This window comes from Pseudorca crassidens, chromosome 8 (genome assembly GCF_039906515.1).
Source record: "Pseudorca crassidens isolate mPseCra1 chromosome 8, mPseCra1.hap1, whole genome shotgun sequence".
NCBI classification, from domain to species: Eukaryota; Metazoa; Chordata; class Mammalia; order Artiodactyla; family Delphinidae; genus Pseudorca; species Pseudorca crassidens.
The window spans coordinates 14,436,514-14,460,872 of NC_090303.1; the positions used below are offsets into that span (position 1 = coordinate 14,436,514).

Below are 24,359 nucleotides of genomic sequence, written 5' to 3' on the forward strand. Positions count from 1 at the left end.
GCCAAAAGGGATGCATTCCAGGGCTGTGTTTCTTTCATTCTTTTTCCCTCCAGGCTGATTTTATAGTAACAACAAATAGCCACTTAAATCTATCTCCAAATGACCAACATTCAGAAAATGTACCACATAAAATATAGACATTTTACAAGGGACCATCTATTAGCTGATAATGGCAGAGCTGCCATGGAATGCATAAGAAAACAAATGTGACCCTCACCAAACGTCAGATCCATTTATCCAAATCAGCCCTCTGCAGTGGATCCCAGATAAACCTACAATGATATGATTCAAAGCATTATGAAAGGTTGGGGGGAAGGTTACAATAAACTAAATATGTAGGTTGAGGATATATAAAAATCACGTGAAATGCAGCCTCGTTAGATACGAGTAGTAGGCAGGAAAAAAAAAAAAAGGCTGGCAGAAGAGATTTTAAAATGTGATCATATGGGAAAGAGAATATTAGACCAACAAAAAAGTTTCCGTGGGAGAAAACAATAAGTTTCTCTATGTATATTAAAAACATGTAGACATGGGAGAGTCGATGGTTGCCAGGTTTAGAGGGGAGGAATTAATCCGGGTTAAAAGAGACTCCCATAGCCTCCCAGCCCTGGCAAAAGTGTCAGTGAGGGGAACTTAATCTCTGGGGCTCCTGACTGCTCTCAGCCTCCATTCTGCTTTTCACTCACCTTAGGCAGGGCTTTGATGATTTCTCCACTTTCCCCATATTAAAATCTAGTCTGAGGAAAGGGCCTGGGGAATTTTATTTACTCTAAGGAATATGACTACATGCTTTAACACCCCCCAGCCCTGTGCTGTTTGAAGCTTAAGAGCGGACAAACTTTTAAGCCCCTAAAATCTATAATTGCAGAATTTCTGAAATCAGCAAACTATGTGTAAGGAAGGGTTATATTCCATGGAATAGAGGTTCCGCCCAGTCCTTCTAAATTATATCATATTCGTGGCCACTGATAAAACTCTCCCTCTTCTCTAAGCAAGCCACTTTTTCAATGAAGCCTTCCTGCAAGTAGCTAAAACCCACCTAGGAAAGTGGTAAGTGATATCCGTGTATTATTTAATTGTAAAAGAGTTCAAATTGTGAATGACAGGATAAGGACAGGAAGATGGGGGGCGTGGAAGGCAGGCAGGAGGGAGGATTGAAATGGGGATTTAAGATGGGGGGTAGGGGAAGGGGCAAGAGATAGAGGGCTGTCTGAGGTGAAACATGTGGTAGTTTTACTTTCTACTAAAAATGAAAATTAAGGATATTATAGATATTATTTAAGAGAAAAGTAAAGTCAACAGTTTTCAGGAAGGCCAAAGATACCCATTAAAACTTTGAAAAACTTAACCATAAAAATGACAGAGGAGAACTCATGGATGTATTTTATTTCAGAGTTCAAAGACCCTGACTGAAGCTTTTCATAGAGTCTATTAACACAGCATAGCAACTCAGGAACACACGAAAGTGCTTCATTCTTTATGAGGGTACAACCACAAATGCATGGAATAATTTAAGTGGAATGTTCACAAGTTCCAAATTCATTGCCCACACTGAGAAACAGTGTTTCTTGAAAGGGAATAGTATATGAACTATTAAGGTCCACTTTGGGTTTGAAAGAAAAGAAAAAACAAGCACTCTTAATAGCCTTTATTAGGAGCACTGTACAAAGTTAAATGTATTCCTGAGTCTTGTAAGCTATTTTTAATTTTTTTAAGAAGTTGAACAGAAATCATTTGTTTAGCTGCAAAAAGGTCATACAGGTCAACTAGAATGTCATGCTTTACGTCTGCTAGAATTAAATCAAATCAGTACAATAACACTAGTTATATCGTCCTAATCAGGATCTGATTGGCAGTTAAATGAAACTTTATTAAATAAAAATTGTGGAAGGTAATTCATATAATAATTACAGTTTGGGAGAGGAAAATCTCTCAAAACTTGGCATCCATGAATAAAAAAATGCCATAGGAGAACTCTGATGGCAAAAAACGTGGAAACTATAATTTCTGATTCTTGAGGATTGAGGTTCTCCTCAAATATACTGAGCACTGTTGTTTGCTGAGGGCTATGCTGGCTGCTTTCATGCCTCTTCTGTTTTTTAATTCTCACAGTGATGCAGGTATTCTTACACGTACCGTATATATGAGAACCGGAGGCTCAGAGAAATCAGAGGATCTGCTCAAGACCACAGAGTTAGTGGAAGGCTCTGGTTTCAAATTCAGGCCTTCTGACATTCTGTGATCATAATACAGGCCTCCTAGGTTAGTTTAGAAAAAGTTCTCATTTCTAGCTACCACTGCTCTCCTCTTTTTATTCTGACCTGACATTGGGTCTCTTCCCTTTGGCCAGTTTCCCAAATTGGGATAGCTTTGCCCCTCACTGGTTCATACATTCACTAACTGAAAGAACATCTAGCACCAGGGAACCAAAGAGGCACCAGAAATAAAAATCAAAAAAGACAGTCTCTTACGATGTGCATAGTCTCTTACGATGTGTCAACGTAGGCTCATCAGTTATAATCAGTGTACCACTCTGGTGAGGGATGTTGCTGGTGGGGAGGCTGGGGGAGAGGGCAGGGGTTGGGGGGTAGCAGAGGGTACGTGGGAACTCTCTGTACCTTCCTCTCCGTTTTGCTATGAGCGTAAAACTGCTCTAAAAGAAACTGTCTCTAAAAACAAAAAGATAGTCTCTGCCTTAAGAAGTTTACTGCTGCGTCAAGGTGGAGGATTAATGACAGCTGAACGCAATAGATGCTTTGATTCAGCAACATAGGAGGGGCCGCTTTAAACAGACAAACGAGACGGGAAGAGCTCCCAAAACTTGTGCTCATTTTAAAAGACTAGTAGCAGCCAGTGAGATGAAGAAGCTTCATCATTTTAGTGAAAAGCAATGAGCCTGTGGGAAGACACAGCAGACTAAAAGACCAGGCCAAATTATAAGATGGTTCTAAGGTAAAAGTGGGAGATGCAATTACATGTGTTAAGATAAATAGTTTAAACTTTATCTTCAAAGCTGTGGAGACTCCCTGAAAGACCTAGGCAGGGAAGTGGAATGACCAAATTTGTCTGATGGAACCAAGATGTCTGTTTTTAAAACTTAACATTATATTTAGGCATCTTTGAAGTTACAAGCCCTCCATGAACAGCCCAAAAATGCTCCAGGTCCAGCTCTCCAATATTCTGAACAAGTATATTAAAAATAACTTGACACCAAATTTAAAAAGGTGAAGCTCTTTAATAAGTTCTGGATTCAATTCAACAAATGTCTGTTTAGCACCTCTGTTTAGAAGGCCGTGAACTACAGCATTTAATTTCACAGTATTTTAATACAGTAAACTGTGAAAATAAGTAGATATTCAATTGCATACCAGAAACTTGACTTCAGAAAAACCAGATCATTCAAAACCAAAAATAATTATTTATTTTACTAAAGGTATTGCCACAGTACTTTATTTTTTTTTAAACAGTCCATATGTGGGTTTTTTTCCCACATCTTTATTGGAGTATAAATGCTTTACAATGTTGTGTTAGTTTCTGCTGTACAACAAACTGAATCAGCCATATGTATACATATATCCCCATATCCCCTCCCTCTTGAGCCTCCCTCCCACCCTCCCTATCTCATCCCTCTAGGTCATCACAAAGCACCAAGTTGATCTCCCTGTGCTATGCAGCAGCTTCCCACTAGCCATCCATTTTACATTTGGTTGTGTATATATGTCGATGCTACTCTCTCACTTCATCCCAGCTTCGCCTCACCACCCACCCCCGTGCCCTCAAGTCTGTTCTCAACGTCTGCATCCTTATTCCTGCCCTACCACTAGGATCATCAGTACCGCTTTTTAAAATTCCATATATATACGTTAGCATACGGTATTTGTCTTTCTCTTTCTGACTTACTTCACTCTGTATGACAGACTCTAGGTCCATCCACCTCACTACAAATAACTCAATTTCATTCCTTTTTATAACTGAGTAATATTCCATTGTATATATGTGCCACATCTTCTTTATCCAGTCATCTGTTGATGGACATTTAGGTTACTTCCATGTCCTGGCTATTGTAAATAGAGCTGCAATGAACATTTTGGTACATGACTCTTTTTGAATTATGGTTTTCTCAGGGTATATGCCCAGTAGTGGGATTGCTGGGTCATATGGTAGTTCTATTTTTACTTTTTTAAGGAACCTCCATACTGCTCTCCATAGGGGTTGCATCAATTTACATTCCCACCAACAGTGCAGGAGGGTTCCCTTTTCTCCACACCCTCTCCAGCATTTATTGTTTGTAGATTTTTTGATGATGGCCATTCTGACTACAGTGAGATGATACCTCATTGTGGTTTTGATTTGCATTTCTCTAATGATTAGTGATGCTGCACATCTTTTCATGTATTTGTTGGCAATCTGCATGTCTTCTTTGGAGAAATGTCTATTTAGGTCTTCTAACCGTTTGGTGTTGAATTTTGTCAAAAGCTTTTTCTGCATCTATTGAGATGATCATATGGTTTTTATTCTTTAATTTGTTAATATGGTGTATCACATTGATTGATTTGCATATATTGAAGAATCCTTGCATCCCTGGGATAAATCCCACTTGATCATGGTGTATGATCCTTTTAATGTAATGTTGGATTCTGTTTGCTAGTATTTTGTTGAGGATCTTTGCGACTATATTCATCAGTGATACTGGTCTATGGAGGCTAAACAGTGCGCTGCTAAATAACCAAGAGATCACTGAATAAATCAAAGAGGAAATCAAAAAATACCTAGAGACAAATGACAATGAAAACACGATGATCCAAAACCTATGGGATGTAGCAAAAGCAGTTATAAGAGGGAAGTTCATAGCAATTCAAGCTCACCTCAAGAAACATGAAAAATCTCAAACAATCTAACCTTACACCTAAAGCAAGAAGAACAGAGAAAATCCAAAGTTAGTAGAAGGAAAGAAATCATAAAGATCAGAGCAGAAATAAATGAAATAAAAACAAAGAAAACAACAGCAAAGATCCATAAAACTAAAAGCTGGTTCTTTGAGAAGAAAAACAAAATTGATAAACCTTTAGCCAGACTCATAAAGAAAAAAAGGGAGAGGACTCAAATCAATAAAATTAGAAATGAAAAAGGAGAGGTTACAACTGACACTGCAGAAATACAAAAGATCATTAGAGAATACTACAAGCAACTATATGCCAATAAAATGGACAACCTGGATGAAATGGACTAATTCTTGGAAAAGTACAACCTTCCAAGATTGACCCAGGAAGAATTAGAAAATATAAGCAGACCAATCAAAAGTAATGAAATTGAAACTGTAATTAAAATCTTCCAACAAATAGAAGTCCGGGACCAGATGGCTTCACAGGTGAATTCTATCACACGTTTAGAGAAGAGTTAACACCTATCCTTCTCAAACTCCTCCAAAAAAATTGAGGAGGGAGGAACACCCCCAAACTCATTCTACGAGGCCACCATCACCCTGATACCAAAACCAGACAAAGATATCACAAGAAAATTATAGACCAATATCCTGATGAACATAGATGCCACAGTACTTTAAAAGGTATATTTGTCTCACATTGTTAGTTTTATTTATGACAACTTAGGGTAACCAACATTTTAGGAATGCCTTCACTAGGACTATACTGATATATGCTTCCCTAACATGTGTAGCATTTTTCAAAAAGCAATTTAAAAGTTGTCATCAGTTTCTCTCCAAGCTACTTTTTTTTCTTCTATGATTTATTTTTTCCTCCGTATAAAATTACACTCAGTTTGATATTTCCTCCTTTGATGTGAACTATCTTTTTTCCTCACCTGCCTAATTTTATTTGTCCTTTAAGACGCATCTCAACTGGAAAAAAAAAAAAAAAGACTCACCTCAGCTGGCACTGTCTGCAGGAAAGTCTTCCCTGACTTGCCCAGATTGAGGTAGTCGCCCCTTCTCTGGGCTCCCACCACCCTGTGTGTATGTGTATAGTGGCACTTCACACACACTACTTAATTCATTGCTTTACTTGTTTGTTGTCCTACTTAGACCAAGAGCCACCTCATCTTTCATCTCTGTATCTGCAGGACAAGGGCACACAGTCAGTGGCCATTAACGCTGATGAAGAGAGGAAGCAGGAGGAATAAAATGAATTGTATTTCTATTTTCCCTATTATTTCTCTTTTCCTTCATCCTCATTTCATGCCTTCCTATTATTTCTCCCCAACTACTAAGACATCATCATAATCCTTCTATTCTCAATATCAATACACATCATGATTTTTAGTCTCTCCCGCGAGGTCTGAACTATTGCAAAAATGCTGGTCCCGTGTGTGGGTAGCACAGGTTGAGGAGTTTGTTGCTCCTTAGCTTTGCAAAGGAGGGGTTTGTTGTAACAGACCCTGCATTCGTCTCGATTTTATCTTTTCTTCTGTGTTTTAGCTGGGGTCTTTGAACATGCTTTAGTTTTGCCTCGCTTTTGGTCTTAGCAGCTGGGTAAACAGACTTTCTGAAACACCCTGGATAAAATGGCAAGTTCAAGGGGAAAGTCTTCCACCTTTAAATTAAAAAAAAAAAAAAAATTTGCTCACGGCCACAGTTGGGGAATAGTAACACCTGAGAGCACTTGAGAGGGATTGTGTTTGTGCTGGCTATGGAAAACTCCGCTGATGACAAAAACATGCAGCTGCCTTTCCAAGTGAGGCCGACAACTCTCAGGGAGCAGCATCAAACTGCATTTAGCAAGAGTGACAGAAGAGCGAGGTAAATGACTGACATTTCTGGTAGGCACTTTCTAAAGAGTCTATGAATTGCAGAGGAGAATGCAAAGAGAATCACCTGATTCTAAAACACTTAAATGAACGCTTGCCATGGGCAGGAAAGTTACTTTGGGAAATTACTCAGGAAATTAATCAAAACTTAGGAAAAATACTTTGGAAGGAAGATTTTGAAACACAAGAGGGAACCTTTATGTGTATTTAGGAGAGCAAACTTTGTAAAAATCCATAAATGCTTCTGTTTTCACTTTTGGATATCGAATTGGATGAAAGGGGTGCGACGTTTTGTTTTGTTTTGTTTTTAAGGAACACCATGAGTCCATCATCACTAGAGATTTTTTAAAAGTTGTCTGAAGTGCAAATTCACTCTCACAAACCCCTCTACATTTTTATGTATTTTAAAGATTTTCCAAAATAGAAATATAGGCTGAGGAAAGTGTCTATGAGCATTAAAGGGAAGTTTTATGATGTAATGTTTAATAGCAGACAACAGGGAAAAACATGGTATATTCACATGGTAATGTAGCTACTGTTACCAAAAATATGCTTTTCTATAGAAATGACAGGAAAACCACACACACAAAAAACTGTAGCATGTGCACTGTAATATGCTCACGAAAAGACAAAAAGACAATAAGTTATTAACAGGCACAGACTGTAGCTGCAATACTTTTGTAAAGCAAAATTTACAAAAAGTTTATATGAAAAATACGGACAGCTAACTTCTTAGGCATATCAAAACACATGTTTTTATGGAAGAGGTCTTAAAGAAAAGTCTTCTAGAACGTCTACAAGGTTTACTCTAATGAAAGTCCAGGCAGGCAGGGAGTTTAGTTTTGTTTTGTGTTTGAAGCCATCTTCCTTGTGCCCAAAACAGTCACTGGTACATAGTAGGTAGTCAATAAATACGTGTTAAATAGATGAGTAAGAGAAGGAACAAATGAGAAGCATGTTCCATTGAAACTCTTGAGTCCCTAGGTCTCTTCAGGTGTGGAAGGAAGTTTTTGCTGGTTCTAAGTTGCTGGAAAACTTCGAACTCTACCAGGTAGAGTATTCCCTTCAAGATGTCTCTTCAGGGTGGGGGGGAATGGGTGAAGGTGCTCAAAAGGCACAAACTTGCAGTTATACGATAAATAGGTCCTGAGGATGTTATGTGCAGCATGGTGACTATAGTTAATACTACTGTATTGTATATTTGACAGTGGCTAAGAGAGTAGATCTGAAAAGTTCTCATCACAAGGGAAGAAAAAGATTTGTAACTGAGGTGACAGATGTTAACTTACTAGGGTAATCATTTCAGAATATATACATATATCAAATCATTATTTGTGTGCCTTAAACTAATGCAACATTATATGTCAATTATATCTCAATAAAACTGGAAGAAAAAAAAAAAGACCTATCATCAGGTTACACAGAAAACAGAAGTTGCTGACAAGCTAACTCATTTTATGGCCAAAAACTTTCCTTTGTTTCACAAGTTTCAGAAACTCCTTTATCATAAACTCTATTATAACTTTTACAGCATGATTTTCCTGCCAACTCCCCCTACTCTCTCCCTCTGGACCCACCTCCCTATATTATTCCTTTATATTGAGAAAAGGTGGAAAGGAAAGGTCATGTCAGATTGTGGAAGGCCATGATGTCAGAATAAAATGACCAGATCTAATCATGTAATTAATATAGAGCCATTAATATTTTGAATATTGGAAAAACATAAAATCATATCATGAAAATGAGACATTTTACAACATTCACAGAGACTTCTGAAAGCCCAACACGTAACAGTACTAATGAATCCAGGGATATTTATTCAGAAAAACAAATGATAAGGTTATCGATGGGACTGAATCAATATCCTAATCTTCCCTGGTCATCATTGTTTGATCCACCACGGAGGAGAAGAGACCTGAGCTGGAAGAGACTGTAGAACTGCATCCCACAAGACACCACCAAAACACGTCCACACACCAGCCCAAGAGAGCAGGGACCCTGGCCTCTGGGCACCCAAGGGCCTCTCTGTGGTCTGTGTTTTAAAAGCAGGATGATGATGAAGGCAACTCCCTTATCAAGTTTCCTCTCTTAAGACTACCCTCTAGTCTCTTCTTTACAAGTTTGATTCCTTAAGTCTGAATAAAGACATAAGAACCTATGGGTTCCAAAATGCTGAAACTCCCACTTCTGGGTATATATAAGAGGAGAAAGAAGAAGGTGTTAGGTTATTTAATTCACCCCAAAAAGAGAAATTTGAAATTAAACTGTTACAGATGCTGCTAGAAGTCTGTCCACAATCGAATTCTATAACAGAATTTAGCAAGGAATACAGGTTTTAGGACACAGGAAACCAATAATTTAACTCTGTGGTTCTTAAAGTTAGAAGAGTGCTGGCAACTCAATAACAAGATGACACGTATCTGCCTAGGTTTTGTATTTTCCTTCGGTCCACTCTTCTCACAGCATGGATGTGATTTATTTAGACTCTCCAAGAGCTTTTGATAAGGTTCTCACAAGTGCGTGTTATTGAAACTTGGTAACTGTGGTGTGAAAGGAAAAAGTCATATCAATGAATTAAATGAATCAAAAACTGCTTGAGAGGCAAAGAGGCAAAAAGCAGAGATAAAGGGCCAATTCTCATGGGGTGAAATGTTAATGACTGAGGGCTCTCCGGCTTTGCAGTAGAATCTGAGTTTTATTTAACTAATGACCAAGAAAGGGGAGCCCAATTCTCATTCCCCTCTTCTCTGCATATCAGTCCCACACACAGAGGCCCCATTGGTTGAAGGAGGAGATACAGGCAGCATAGAGAAGAAGGGCTTAAAATCCAGGAAAAAGCAAATAGGTAATGAATGCAGACTCATGTAGAGGTCCCCAAAGGAGAAGGGAAGAGGAATAAACATAATATTAGCAGAAGTTTTTTTCTAAGAATTTTTGCTTGTTTGTTAGTTTTTTAATACAATTTTCAAAGGTTACACTCCATTTCGTTATTACAAAATATTGGCCATATTCCCCGTGTTGTACACTACATCCTTGTAGCCTATCTTACACCCTATAGTTTGTACCTCCCACTCTCCTACCCCTGTATTGTCCCTCCCCCACCTCCCCACTGGTACTCAGTTTGTGCTCAATATCTATGAGTCTAAGAACTTTGATATATCTATGCTACATGGAAACACAAGGGCATTTTCAAAAGACAAGGTATTGTATTTGAACAAAAGTTCTTAATTTATTGGTTTGATGAGAGCAAATGTTCCATACTGAAGAATGGTTCACATGGGCATTGAGATCCACAAAAACCACAATCTATTCCTATAGATCGAGAACTTAGATGTAAACAAAAGTGAAACTGATAGGAAAGAGTAAGAATTATTAACTTTTTCTGAGGCAAACTTGAAAAATTGATACAGGTTTTAACAAAAGTATAACCTGACATGAATGGAATAATTTGAAAATCAAATACTCTAATTGGTCAGCATTAATCCTTTATGACTCAATCTGCCATTTTCAAAACATCAACATGACAAACTACACAGAGAGGCTCAGAAAAGCCAACAAGCTCTTGACTGAACCTCCCTTATCTCAGTTTCCTTATCTGTAAAATGGAAATAATAGAACTTCCCTCACGGGATGATTATAAGGGTTAAATGAGATCATGTATGTAGAGCGATTCATACAGTAAATGTAAAAAATGATGTTGAATTATTACTGTTAGTATTTATGACAGACTAAACCCAAACACTTACATGGCACAGAGAAGCAACTAATGCAAGCTATTGTGATGTTCTTATTTGTATCATTGTTATGATGCAATACTTAGAAAGACATGTGAAATACTTTCAAACGCTTTCAAACGAAGAAAAACATAGCTTTAAAATATATTTCCACTAACGAATTTTGTAAAATGAAAGATAATTATAAGTTAATCTAAATAAGCCAAAAAGAGCACCACAAAATGCCAGATAAATGCTAATAACATATTAATTCTTAAAGGTGCAAACAGTAGAGCCAAGCTTACCGTGTCGATAGTATTTTAATAAGCTCTTTTCTATTCTGTACCCGAAGGTGGTTAGTTCTATACTTGGAATCATCAATCAGTTCAGGCAAATTCAAGATCTAAAAGGGAAAAAGAATTTTAAAGTGTAATTCACAAAATTTTTGTGTACCTGCCTGTGGGTACTAGTGTTCAGGACCTACCACTCCATCCTCAAGACCATTCCTTGCTGGTCTTTATACTTCTTAACACAAGGATATATGGAGGGAAGGATCATGCAGTTAGGATGGGTCATGCTGGTGACTGGTTTTCTCATTTGTAAGAAGTTTTTACTACATTTAAGCATGCGCCTACATACAGGAAAACCGAAAAGCAGTTATCAGACCCCCCGTAATATCCTGTACCCATTTATGAGAATATAGGAGAAGAGTTATCAGATTCCCACAGTAAGTCTTATCTAGAGGAAACAGAGATAGAGGTACAAATTGGGTAAAACTGACCTAACTCTAAGAACCAATAACATAAGTGCAAGTCTGCACTTACATCAAGCTCATAATCAACATATATCTTGTAGGTACATTCACTTATTTGTTCCACATGTAAATAAAATAGTATTATCTGTCCCAGTAGTCCTATCCAGGATGTTGTACAAGGTGCTAAAATAAAGGGGAAGCATACACACTTGCCCCAAATGCTTACCGTTAAAACAATGTCAAATTAAAAGATACTCCTCCTATAGAAGTGTCCCTATTTTTCTTTACTATGACTCCCTGAAGGAATAACAAATAGAAGTGCTTTTATATACTTCCTCTTTCGCTCCTCCTCAGTAAAGAGAAAATCTATCCTGGAAGTCCCAGTGGACATCTTGCAATTTTAACAAGACCATAATGAAAGTACCAAGTGGATTTGGAATGGAAAAGAAGTTTTAAAAAGAATGTGTGGAGGCAGTGTTTGGCATTTGTGTTGGAAAGTCAGAAGGAGCATTTATGGGCTAGGGGCAGGCCATGTGGCCTACAGAAAGCTTCACTACCTCTATTAATGTATTTGCCTTAAAAATAAACACGTAATGGTTTCATTTGTTTCCCACAGTTTAAATAAAGTCAATCCATTAATCATCTTACAAAGGAGAGAGAAGTGAAGAAGATTCCCTGAAGTAAAGAGAGCATCTCAATGGTGTAATTTCTCTTTCACATGTTTCACTTATTCATTTCCTTTAGGAATAATAAAGACAGCATTACTCTCTCAGATTTTAAAAAGTGACACCACATACAGTGCCCTTTCTAGAAACCTCCCTGTCACCACACCTGATCCAAGAATTGGCCTCAAGGCTTAACCAGGAATCAAAACACACCCTCCCCCACCAAGAGTGAACAAGTCATTTCAAGAAAAAGCAAGTGCCTTCACTAGATCACATGTTAAATTTATAAATGTGGCCTCACCCAGAATACAGTGTAAGCTACACAAAAAACTACTCAGTGTTTGCGCTCAATGGTAACTGGGGTGCACTCATGTCTCCTTCTCTGAATATGACTTATTGGACCTCTTTTCTCTTTGAAAGTTGGTGTTAAATAGTGGGTAAAGTAATTATCCTTCTGTCTTCAACTATGCCAGCATTCAAAATGTTTCTAGAGAGACTGCTTCAAGAGCTGTGGTCATAACCATGCTTTAGGTGCTTGAAAGAGAATGCTGCCTGGGACAAAATGAAACAATGTAAGTGAAAGTGCTTGACATATTAAGCATTAAATAAATGTGAAATATTCCAAGTAGGTACTGTTTCTCCCCAAAGAGATAAGAAAGCATGTGTTTGTTCAAAAAAGAAGAATGGGAAAGAAGGGAGAATGTAGGGGAGGTTATCTACTTAACTTTCATTTCTTAAGGATATTCCTATTGGATATAGAATTCTGCAGTTACGGTTCTTTCCTTTCGGCCCTTTAAACATGTTGTGCCACTTCCCTCTGGGTTCTGCCGTTTCTGACAGGAAAGCTGCAGTCAACTGAGTCACTGTTCCCCCAAAGGTATCAACAATACGTCATTCTCTCTGGGTGCTTTCAAATGCTGTTTCTTGGTCTTTAGTTTTCAGCAGTAATATTTTGATGTACTTGGGCATGGATTTATTTGGATTTATCTTATTTGGGGTTTGCTGAAATTATTAAATCTGTATGTTTTTAATCTTTCACCAAATTTGGCAAGTTTTCAGCCATCGTTTCTTCAATGGCTTCAATTTTTTTCAGTCTGTTCTCTTCTCTCCTTCTGGGACTACAGTGACATAAATATTAGATTTTTTTGTTATTGTTCCACAGGTCCCTGAGTATCTGTTCTTTCTTTCATTTTTGGGAGGGGACTATCTTTTTTTCCTTTCTGATGTTCAGACTGAATAATTTCTATTTATCCATCTTCAAGTTCCTTGACTGTTTCCTTTGTCACCTCCATTGTGCTACTGAGCTCATTCAGTGAGGTGTTTGTTCCTGTATTTGGTGGTTGTATTTTTCAGTTCTAAAATGTTCATTTGGTTCTTCTTCAAATCTTCTATTTCTTTTCTGGACATTTCTACTTTTCTATTTATTTTAAGTGTCTGCGATGCTTGTTGGAGTATCTTTATAATGGCTGTTTTAAAGTTTTCATGAGTTAATTCCCACATCTGTATCATCTTGGCATTGGCATTTATTGATTGTCTTTTCTCATGCAGGTTCTGGTTCTTCATATGCTGAGTAATTTGGGATTGTATCCTGGACATTTTGAATATTATGTTATGAGCCTCTGAGTCTTGTTCAAATGCTACAGAAAATTTCTGTTGTTATTGTTTTTAGCAAGCAGTTCACCTGGTTAAGTTCAGTCTGCAAGTCCCAACTCACCTTCTATGTGCTTTGGTTCTACAGTCAGTTCAGTTTCCAAAGCCTTTGCAATTGCTTTTTGAACCTGTGCCCTACTTAATGGTCATGCTGCAACCTGGGAAGTTGTCTATTAGTTAATAGTTCTCAACATCGTCGGTGTCCTGATTAGGACCAGATCAATGCATGTGCAGCCCAGGGGTGAGCGCAGGAGTTCACAAACAACTTCACGGATCCCTTTCTGAAGCTTTTCCCTCTCTGCAACCTCTTTCCGGTTCCCTAGAGCTCCCTCTAGTTACCCTACTCCCCAGCATACTTCCAGGGCAGAGGCCAGTCAGTGGAAGGGCAGAGGAAAAAGCATCAAGGACTCAGCCCTGTCTTTTGGGATCACAGCTCAGATACAAGAAAGGGCCCCTTCCTCGGAGTCTGGCTGCTGCTCACCCACCGCTGCCGCTACAGGACTGCTTGGAGGCTGGGGGGTGAGAAAACGAGAGGACAAAAAGGGAGGATGTCCACACTCTCTCTGACATTAGACTCCACTTTTATGCTCCCCGCACCAGGAATGAAGGGCATCTCCTGGAACTCAGCTCTGTTCCCTGGGGCCCACTCCCAGGTTTCAGGCTGTGTTCATGTAAAGGAATAATCAGAGGGAAAAACCGGCAAACATACTGCCAGTTTAGAGGTATTTCAAATTCTGGTATTCCTTCCCAATTTTCCTGCTATTACTTACTTTTCACAGTCCTCATACAGATGTTCCGCGCATTCTGTACAGGTTTTATCACTGTGTTCCGTGGGTGGGACAGGGAGAAATGTGCTTACTCCATTTTACCCAGAAACAGAATCTCCACACCTAATTGCTAGAAAGACCATTTATTAAGTTCATGCTGTGAGCCAGGGACTGAACTAAGTGTTTTACTTATCTAATCTAACTTTTAAAAAACCCCAAAAGTTATATATTAGTATAGTTATGTATTATAACCTTCCTTTCATCATGAGGGCACTGATGCTTAGCAAAGACTAAGTGCCTTTTGCCAGAGATCACCTGACTGGTTCCAAGATTCACAGAATGCCCTAGAATTCAAATGTCCTCAGACCACCTGCTCTAAAATCAACTATAGGGCCTGTTAAAATTGAAGTTTCCCGTGCCCCACCTCACATACTAAGTCAAAATCTTTGGGACAGGGGCTCAAGGAGGTTTCCTATGCATGCTAAAGTTGAGAACCAATGTATATTGCCTCCAATAAAAGAAACTTTCAGTCTATATGACTTTTAAAAGGATGTCAGTGTATTTCAAATAGGAATGCCCATTAGTGTTGGCATCAATCAGCTTAGAATAGCTTACATGTGCTCATGTTCCCTACCCTTCCATATCATGTTAAGGGACATAAAATAGGGTTTGTTATAAGCCAAGGTTCACTTTATGTGCAAGAAGATTTTCTGAAGCCCAAGCCTTGAACCCAAAGCTCTTACTACCACTCTGATCCCTGACAGTAAGAGTATTCTAATAGGGCCCCTCCCAACGAAGGTATTAGTCAACCAGTATATCAAACTCTCTTTTGGAAACAGATTGGGCGTAAGTAAATTCCACTCATTCGTCACAAACAATACTGCCACATTTCTCCCCAGGAGGTAGAGCAGCCCTGTCTTTCATGATGGACTTTACGTGGCAAAAGAATAATTTTGATACGCTCATTGTCTAACTTGGGGTCCTCCACTTCTACAAGGCCAGCCTGAACTATAATACCCTCCGTAATAGATAGAGCTGAATAAAAAGTACCTAGAAAAAGCTCGCTTGCTATATATGGGAAGGGGGAGAACCTTGCATCAAATAAGGAAACAGATGATTTTTTTTCCTTAGAAAAGGTTTTTAGGACAAGTTTACATGTAAGGGTATAATTATGAAGGTGAAAAACTCAAATCAGATTGCAACGTTTGCTGAAGATGCCTAGTAAATGATGTAGATAACAGTAAAATCCTATACACATAAAACTTTTCTTCTGAGGATCTCAAAGAGTTTTATAGACATTGCCTTAATGGCTCATAACAGGGATTATCATTCCTAACTCACATATGGGAAAAACAAGGTCAAGTATGCCATTCTCCAAGGCCCTCTGCTAGTCTCCTTTTTAAAAAATGTGTCATAACACACCATAACAATAAGTCATATTTTAGTACTAAAACTGATGGCAAATATTCTGCTTTGATATAAAAATCTTTTTCAAAAAAAGTTCTTATGGATATTTATGAGGAAGTTCAAAAGTTTTAAATTGATTAGCAGTAATGAATCAAAAATAAAAAGAATTCAGTGCAGCTATTTTCAATAGTGAAGAATATATCAACCAGTAATTTCTACCCCCTCCCCACCCTGATTCTGGAGAGAGAAAACTCCAAAACATATGGCCCAGGAAGAAAATCTGTCCTTGTTTATAGCAATGAACTGGCTTTTACATCTCTGCAGCTAGAGTACGCAAATGACTTCACAGGCAACAGCTTCCGTATGTTTTATATTTTTAACATTGACCGTTCATAATAAAGGTTCTTTGATCCCAGATCAAATGTTTGAATCAATTTTCTCTACACTTACTCAGAGTCACCATTATAAAAGCTCCCCTCTTTCCCACCTCAGATGTTCCAGCCTTTCCTGCAATTGGAACTATCTCCATTTGTCACCTTCTCTGCGGTACTTCCCACCCCTTTGCTGTGGTTTTTAGCTGTGCTCGTTAACCTCTCATACGAAAGAGGCACAGCAATAAATAATTTTTGTACATAATAAGTTAACTGCAGTAAATAAGGTTCCTCTAAGGAATTCACAGGCATCTTTATTAAAACTGAAAGCTCATGGTACAAGGAAAAAGAAACCTTTCCCAACCAGTAAAAAATCCTCAACAGGTAAGGCCTTTCTCTACATGTAAGAAAAATAAACTTATATATATATATATATATATATATATATATATATATATACACATTTAAACTAGATTATTTGCCTGGGATTAGAACTCTAAAAAGTGAACTGAAAACTAAAGCCTTAAATAAAAACAAAAGACCAGAGTCTGGATAAATGATAAAAACATCAAATTGAAAAAAAATGTCCAAGCAAGGCTAAAAATTGAGAATATCTTCAACATAAAATTACTTTAAATAATTCCAAGGCCTTTATTTAAGGCCTTGTTTAGGAACAACATTTTTGTTTTCTTGTTTTTTTAGTTTTTGACTGTGTTGGGTCTTCATTGTTGCACGTGGGCTTTCCCTAGTTGCAGCGAGCGGGGCTACTCTTTGTTGTGGTGCCCGGGCTTCTCATTGTGGTGGCTTCTCTTGTTGCAGAACACGGGCTCTAGGCCCACGGGCTTCAGTAGTTGTGGCACGTGGGCTCAGTAGTTGTGGCTCGCGGGCTCTAGAGTGCAGGCTCAGTAGTTGTGGCACATGGGCTTAGTTGCTCCGCGGCATGTGGGATCTTCCCGGACCAGGGATCCAACCTGTGTCTCCTGCACTGGCAGGTGGATTCTTAACCACTGCATCAGGGAAGTCCCCAGGAACAATATTTTTAACATGACAATTGCTAAAAACTTAAAACATGAATTTTGCAGAAAGGTACTCATTAAACAGACTAATTTGAAGAAAAAAATTAATTTTCTAGTGGTAAGAAAATAAATTTGGTAGTAAAATAACTATATTTGGGCCTAATTATATCTTGTGGGGTTTGAAAAAGGAGAAGAAAAAGAAAGAAGAGAAAAAAATCTTTTTCCTTCCATATCTTGGCTATTATACGTAATGCTGCAGTGAGCATAGGAGTGCATATATCTTTTCAAGTTAAGTGTTTTCATTTTCTTCAGATATATACCTTTAAGTGGAATTGCTGAATTGTATGGTAGTTCTATTTTTAACATTTGAGAAATCTCTATATTGTTTTCCACAGGGGCTACACCAATTTACAATCCCACCCACAGTGCAGAAGTGTTCCCTTTTCTCCACATCCTCACCAACATTTGTTGTTTCTTGTCTTTTTCATAATAGCCATTCTGGACAGGTGTGAGGTGAGATCTCACTGTGGTTTTTATTTGCATTTCCCTGATGATTTGAGATGTTGAGCACCTTTTTTTTTTAACTTACTACTATTGGTTTATTATAAAGGATACAACTCAGGAATAGCCAAATGGAAGAGATGCACAGGGCAAGGTATGAGGTGGGAGGGTGCAGAGCTTCCATGCTCCACTACCCTCCCATCACCTTGCTGTCTTCACCAGAAGCTCTCTGAATCTTATAGTTCAAAGGTTTTCATAGAGCTCAATCTCCAGTCCCCTTTCCCCTTACTGGAGGTTGGTAGGTGGGGCTAAAATTTCTAACCCTCTAATCACTTGGTCTTCCTGGTGACCAACCCATCCTGGGGCTACCTAGAGACCCCACCCTAAGTCACCTCAGTAGCATAAACACAGGTGTGATTGAAAGGAGCTTGTGAATAACAAAAAACACTTCCATCATTCAGGACATTTCGAGGGTTTTAGGAACTCTGTGTAAGAAATCGGGGACAAAGCCTAAGTATATTTTTGTATTTTACCACTTCATAGAAGTAGAAAGAAAAACCCACTTCTATCCTACCACCCAAATATGGTCTGTATTAGCATTATGGAATACTTCCAGGCTTTTTTGTGAATTTTGAGTACTATATTTATATTAGCATGGCAAACATTTTATGCTAATATTTATATTGAAAAAACGTATTGCTATTGCTTTATGAATGTCACTCAGATCTCATCTTAATGTTATTTCTTCAGAGAGACTTTCCCCTGACAACCCAGCCACTATTTTAACACAGTAGCCTATTTTAATTCTTGGCATGGCACTTACCATGGATCATTCTGGAGTTTTGTTTATTTATTTATTATCACTCTCCCACTGAGCATCTTTCATGTACCTGTTAGCCATCTATACGTCTTCTTTGGAAAACTGTCTATTCAGAACTTCTGCCCATTTTTTAATTGGATTGTGTGGGTTTTTGCTATTGAGTTATATGAATTCTTTACCTATTTTGGGTATTAATCTATAATCAGATATATGATTTACAAATATTTTCTGCCATTCAGTAGGTTGCCTTTTCATTTTGTCAATGATTTCCCTTGCTGTGCAGAATCTTTTTACATTGATGTTGTCCCACTTGTTTATTTTTGCTTCTGTTGCCTTTGCTTTTGCCAATAAATCTTCACCAAGACTGATGTCAAGAAGCTTACCACCTATGTTTTCGTCTAAGGGTTTTATGGTTTCAAGTCTTATATTGAAGCCTTTATTCTATTTTGAGTTAATTTTTGTATATGATGTAAGATAGTGGTCCAGTTTAATTCATTTGCGTATGACTGTCCATTTCCCACCACTATTTATGGAAGAGATTGTCCTTTCCCCATTGTATATTCTTGGCTCCTTTGTCATAAATTAACTGACCACATATGAGTGAATTTAGTTTTGGCTCTCTATTCTGTCCCATTGATCTGTGTGTCTGTTTTTATGCTAATGCCATACTGTTTTGATTACTATAGCTTTGTAATATAGTTTGAAATCCAGGAGCATGATGCCTTCTCCCTATTTTTCCTTGTTCTTTTTTCTCAAGATTACTTTGGCTATTTAGGGTCTTTTGTGGTTCCATATAAATTTTATAATTGTTCTATTTCTGTAAAAAATGCCACTGGAATTTTGATAGGGATTGCACAGAATCTATAGATGGCTTTTGATAGTACTGACATTTTAACAGTATTAATTCTTCCAATCCATGAGGACAGAATATCTTTTCATAATATCTTTTCATTTATTTGTGTCTTCTTTAATTTCTTTCATCAATGTCTTACAATTTTCAGTGTATGGGTCTCTCACTTCCATGGCTAAATTTATCCCTAGGTATTTTATTCTTTTTGGTGCAATTGTGAGGTTGTTTTCTTAATTTCCATTTTTTATAGTTTGTTATTAGTGTACAGAAACACAATAGATTTTTGTATATTGACTTTTATATCATGCAACTTTGCTGAATTCATTTACTGTTCCAATAGATTTTTGGTGGAATCTTTAGGATTTTCTAACTATAAAGTCATGTAATCTGCAAGTAGAAGTAATTTTACTTTTTCCTTTCCAATTCTGATAACTTTTCTTTCTTTTCCTTGCCTGATTGCTCTAGCTAGGACTTCCAATTCTATGTTGAATAACTCTGGTGAGAGTGGGTATCCTTGTCTTGTTCCTGATCTTAGAGGAAAGGCTTTCAACCTTTCACCACGGACCATGATGTTAGCTGTAGGCCTGTTATATATGGCCTTTATTATGTTGAAATATGTTCCTTCTATACTTAATCTAAGAGTTTTTTATTATGAATGTTGAATTTTGTCAAATACTTTTTCTATGCCTATTGAGATGATCATGATTCCTTTCTTTCATTCTAATAGTATGATATATCACATTGATTGATTTGTGTGTGTTGAAACATCCTTGCCTCCCAGAAATAAATCCCACTTGATGATGGTGTAAGATCCTTTTAATGTATTGTTGAATTAAGTTTGCTAATATTTTGTTGAGAATTTTTACCTCTGTACTCATTAGGGACATTGGCCTGTAGTTTTCTTTTCTTGTGGTGTCCTTGCTGGGTTTGGTATCACAGTAATGCTGACCTTGTAATATAAATCTGTAAGTGTTCCCTCCTCTTCTTTTTTGGAAGAGTTTGAGAACAACTGGCACTAATTCTTCTTTGAATGTTTGGCAGAATTTACCAATCTGGTCCTATACTTTTGTTTGTTAGGAGGTTTCTGATTACTAATTCAATCTCCTTACTAGTAATCAGTCTCTTCAGATTTTCTATTTCTTCATAATTCAGTCTTGGAAGGTTGTACATTTCTAGGAATTTATTCATTTCTTCTAGGTTGTCCAATTTGTTGGCATATAATTGTCCATAACAGTCCCTTGCAATCCTTTGTATTTCTGTGGTATCAATTATGACACCTCCTCTTTCATTTCTGATTTTTTTTTTGAACCTATCTAAAGGCTTGTCAATTTTGTTTACCTTTCAAAGAACCAGCTCTCAGTTTCACTGATCTTTTCTATTGTCTTCTTAGTCTCTATTTCATTTATTTCCGCTCTGATCTTCGTTTTTTCCTTCCTTCTACTAACTTTGTTTGTTCTTCTTTCTCTAGTTCCTTGAGGTGTAAATATAGGTTGTTTATTTGAGATTTTTCTTGTTTCTTGAGGTAGCCATCTATCGCTATGAACTTCCCTCTTACAACTGCTTTTACTGCAATCCATAAGGTTTGGTATGTTGTATTTCCATTTTCATTTGTCTCAAAGTATTTTTTAAATTTCTTTTAATTTCTGCATTGAGCCAGTCATTTTTATAGTATGTTGTTTAATCTCACACATTTGTGATTTTCCAGTTTTTTTCTTGTAATTCGTTTCTAGTTTCATACCATTGTGGTCAGAAAGGATGCTTGGTATGACTTCAATATTCTTAAATTTATTAAGACTTGTTTTGTGGCCTGACACATGATTTATCCTGGAGTATGCTCCATGGGTACTTGAGAAAGAATGTGTATTCTGTTACTTTTGGATGGACTGTTTTTATATATCTGTTTAGTCCATCTGGTCTAACTTAAGACCAATGTTTCCTTATTAATTACCTGTCTGGATGATCTATCCATTCATGTAAGTGGGGTAGTAAAGTCCCATACTATTATTGTATTGATGTTTAGTTCTTCCTTTAGCTCTGTTAATATTTGCTTTCTATATTTATGTGTTCCTATGCTGAGTGCGTAAATATTTACAAATGTTATATACTCTTGTTGGACTGACCCCTTTATCAGTATGCAATGCCCTTCTTTGTCTCTTATCACAAAAGTCTATTTTGTTGGATATAAGTATTGCTACCAGAGCTTTGTTTTGGTTTCCATTTGTATGAAATACTTTTTACATACATCTACTTTCAGTCTGTGTGTGTCCTTACATCTGAAGTGAGTCTCCTGTAGGCAGCATACATATGGGTCTTGGGTTTTTATCTATTCATCTACTCCATGTCTTTTGAATGGTGAATTTAGTCCATTTACATTGATAGTAATTATTGATAGATATGTACTTATTGCCATTTTGTTAATTGTATTCTGATTGTTTTCTAGTTCCTCTGTTCCTTTCTTTTTCTCAGAAAAACAATCCTGGTATTAAAAATCCCTTTAAAATGACTTTTCCCTTTTTGTTTGGACTAGTAGACAGGTCAATTTTTAGCATAATTTAAGCTACTATGATTCTTCATTTAAAAATACAGCCAGAGGGCTTCCCTGGTGGCGCAGTGGTTGAGAGTCTGCCTGCCGACGCAGGGGACACGGGTTCGTGTCCCGGTCTGGGAAGGTCCCACATGCCGCGGAGCGGCTGGGCCCGTGAGCCATGGCCGCTGAGCCTGCGCGTCTGGAGCCTGTGCTCCGCAACAGGAGAGGCCAAAACAGTGAGAGGCCTGCGTACGCAAAAAAAAAAAAAAAAAAAATACAGCCAGATACATCAATTTTACAAAACCAGAGTGCTAATTTAGACCCTATCCTTAGGATTTGTAAGCATAGAAAAAGCATACTTTTAGGTGCTAACACAGGGAGCCTTGAGTATAGACTTAGCAACATTGCTCTAAGCAAAACTGAATTTTCCTGGCTTTGTGCAAAATAAGTTGTTGCGTATATTATCCACCCATCCCAAATATTATAGATTACCTTGCACACAGTAGCAAACTGTTGGTTATTTCCTGCTCCAACTACGAGATATCCATCCTTGGTTTTAAAAGCCTAAAATAAATACATACATACATAATTATATAATTTTACATATTGAGAATACCACAAAAATTGTCTTTAATTTTTCAAACTTTTATATAGAATCCTTGTTCTAAAGTAATGTTATTAGTTAAATCAATATCAACTAATTAGTATATTTTTCTCTTATATTTGCATAGTTGTCATTTGAGGTTTTCAAAGCACTTCCCATCTCTTCCACTAACTGTTATATCATTGGAAGCAGGGGGGAAAATGTGTGACTTAGAAAAATAAAGAAAATATTGGATTTTCATAACATCAAATTCTATATTCATTATAGTATGGATTAATGTTGGATTTTCCCCAAACTTTGTGTTTTGTTTGTTTCCAGTTTTTCTCATAGGGCAAAAAGAATGACGGTACATTGTTTTCTACAAAGCATACGAAGAATACATGGAAAAAAGGAAGGAAATAAGGGAGGGAGGAGAGAAGGAGGAAAGAAAGGAAAGTGGGGTGGAAGGAAGATGAGTAATGGAGCTATATTTTTGTCTTTGAAAATCTTAGATATAAACTTTTGGGTAATTTTCACTTTCTAGTAAGTGAAAAATGACACACCTGGACCTCGTGTGGCCTTATGTATCTGAGAATGCCTGTTCCTTTTAGGAGACATGGTCATTTGGTAAAAGCCAGAGACATATTAGTGACTGATACCCCCACCTCCCATAGCCTTAGCCCCATGGAGTACTTTGCAGCCTCCCTGATCCACATTTGATCACAGTGATGGTCGGAGGAAACAAATTTTACCCTCAGAAGGCCTCATTCCTGCTTTCTTTAAGTAAATGAGTTGCTTTAGTTTCCTCTCTATGTAAAACTTGCTCTGTATCTTCAACTACTTTTTCTTCACTTACTCCTGCCTCTGAGAAAGATAACTCCTATCTTCCTTGGCACATCTTACTCCTAGGCTAATGACCTTAGTTTTACCTTCACTCACATCCTTCAGAACCCTGCTCAATTAACTTTTATGTCTTCATTTCCACTGGATCCTTTTCTTCTGTTTACATGTAAGCTCGTGCTTACACTAAAAATATTAGAAATAAAATAAAATTTGGGGCTTCCCTGGTGGTGCGATGGTTAAGAATCCACCTGCCAATGCAGGGGACACGTGTTCGAGCCCTGGTCCAGGAAGATCCCACATGCCACGGAGCAACCAAGCCCGTGCGCCACAACAACTGAGCCTGTGCTCTAGAGCCTGCATGCCAAAACTACTGAGCCCGCAAGCCTGGAGCCCATGCTATGCAACAAGAGAAGCCACTGCAATAAGAAGCCCATGCACCGCAATGAAGAGTAGCCCCCACTCACCGCAACTAGAGAAAGCCCGTGCATAGCAACAAAGACCCAATGCAGCCAAAAATAAATAAATAAAATAAATAAATTTTTTAAATAAATAAATAAAATAAAATAAAATTTGCATCAATCCCGACACCCCTCTCAAGCTATCTTGAAATTTTCTCCCTTCCCTCTATCTCTAAATAATATTAAAGTGCCAGTTCTTCACCAACCACCACATTCCAATGCCCTTTGTCATCAGGATTCTTATCCTAACACTACACTGAAATAATTCTTTCTTGACCCCTCTGTATTATTTGGTACTGTTAACCATACCCTCCTTCAGGAAAGTGTCTTGTCTCTAGGCTTTGTCTGGGTTCATCTCCAATCTCTCTGACATGTTTTCCACATGCCCCTTTTACAGGATTATCTTCTCCTAAGCTTCAGCATTACTTAAGCATCTGTATTTGGTCTTTTACTCCACTGGCTTCTTATGGTAGCCACTAGCCACATGTGAGTATTAAATTTAAATAAACTAAAATTAAATCAGCCAGTCACAAAAGACTACAAATTGTGATTCCATTTATACGAAATGTCCCAAATGGGCAAATCAATGGAGACAGAAAGATTAGTGCCTGCCTAGGGCTGAGGAAGTTGGGGAAACTTGGAAAGTGACTGCACTAGTACCGGCTTTCTTAC

At 37.7% G+C, this 24,359-nt stretch overlaps 1 protein-coding gene across 7 annotated transcripts in view; it reads right to left on the minus strand.

Moving 5' to 3' along the window:
• SUGCT (succinyl-CoA:glutarate-CoA transferase) overlaps positions 1–24,359 on the minus strand; it is a 681,818-nt gene that overhangs the window by 425,010 nt on the left and 232,449 nt on the right. For 5 of the 7 annotated variants that reach the window (XM_067745864.1, XM_067745862.1, XM_067745861.1 and 2 more), the window contains 2 exons: positions 22,296–22,367; positions 10,781–10,878 (listed from right to left, as the gene is read on the minus strand). In XM_067745864.1, coding sequence (XP_067601965.1) covers positions 10,781–10,878; positions 22,296–22,367 — 170 coding nt within the window. The remainder of the gene's footprint in view (positions 1–10,780; positions 10,879–22,295; positions 22,368–24,359) is intronic. The other 2 variants (XM_067745863.1, XM_067745860.1) reach the window with 1 other exon arrangement.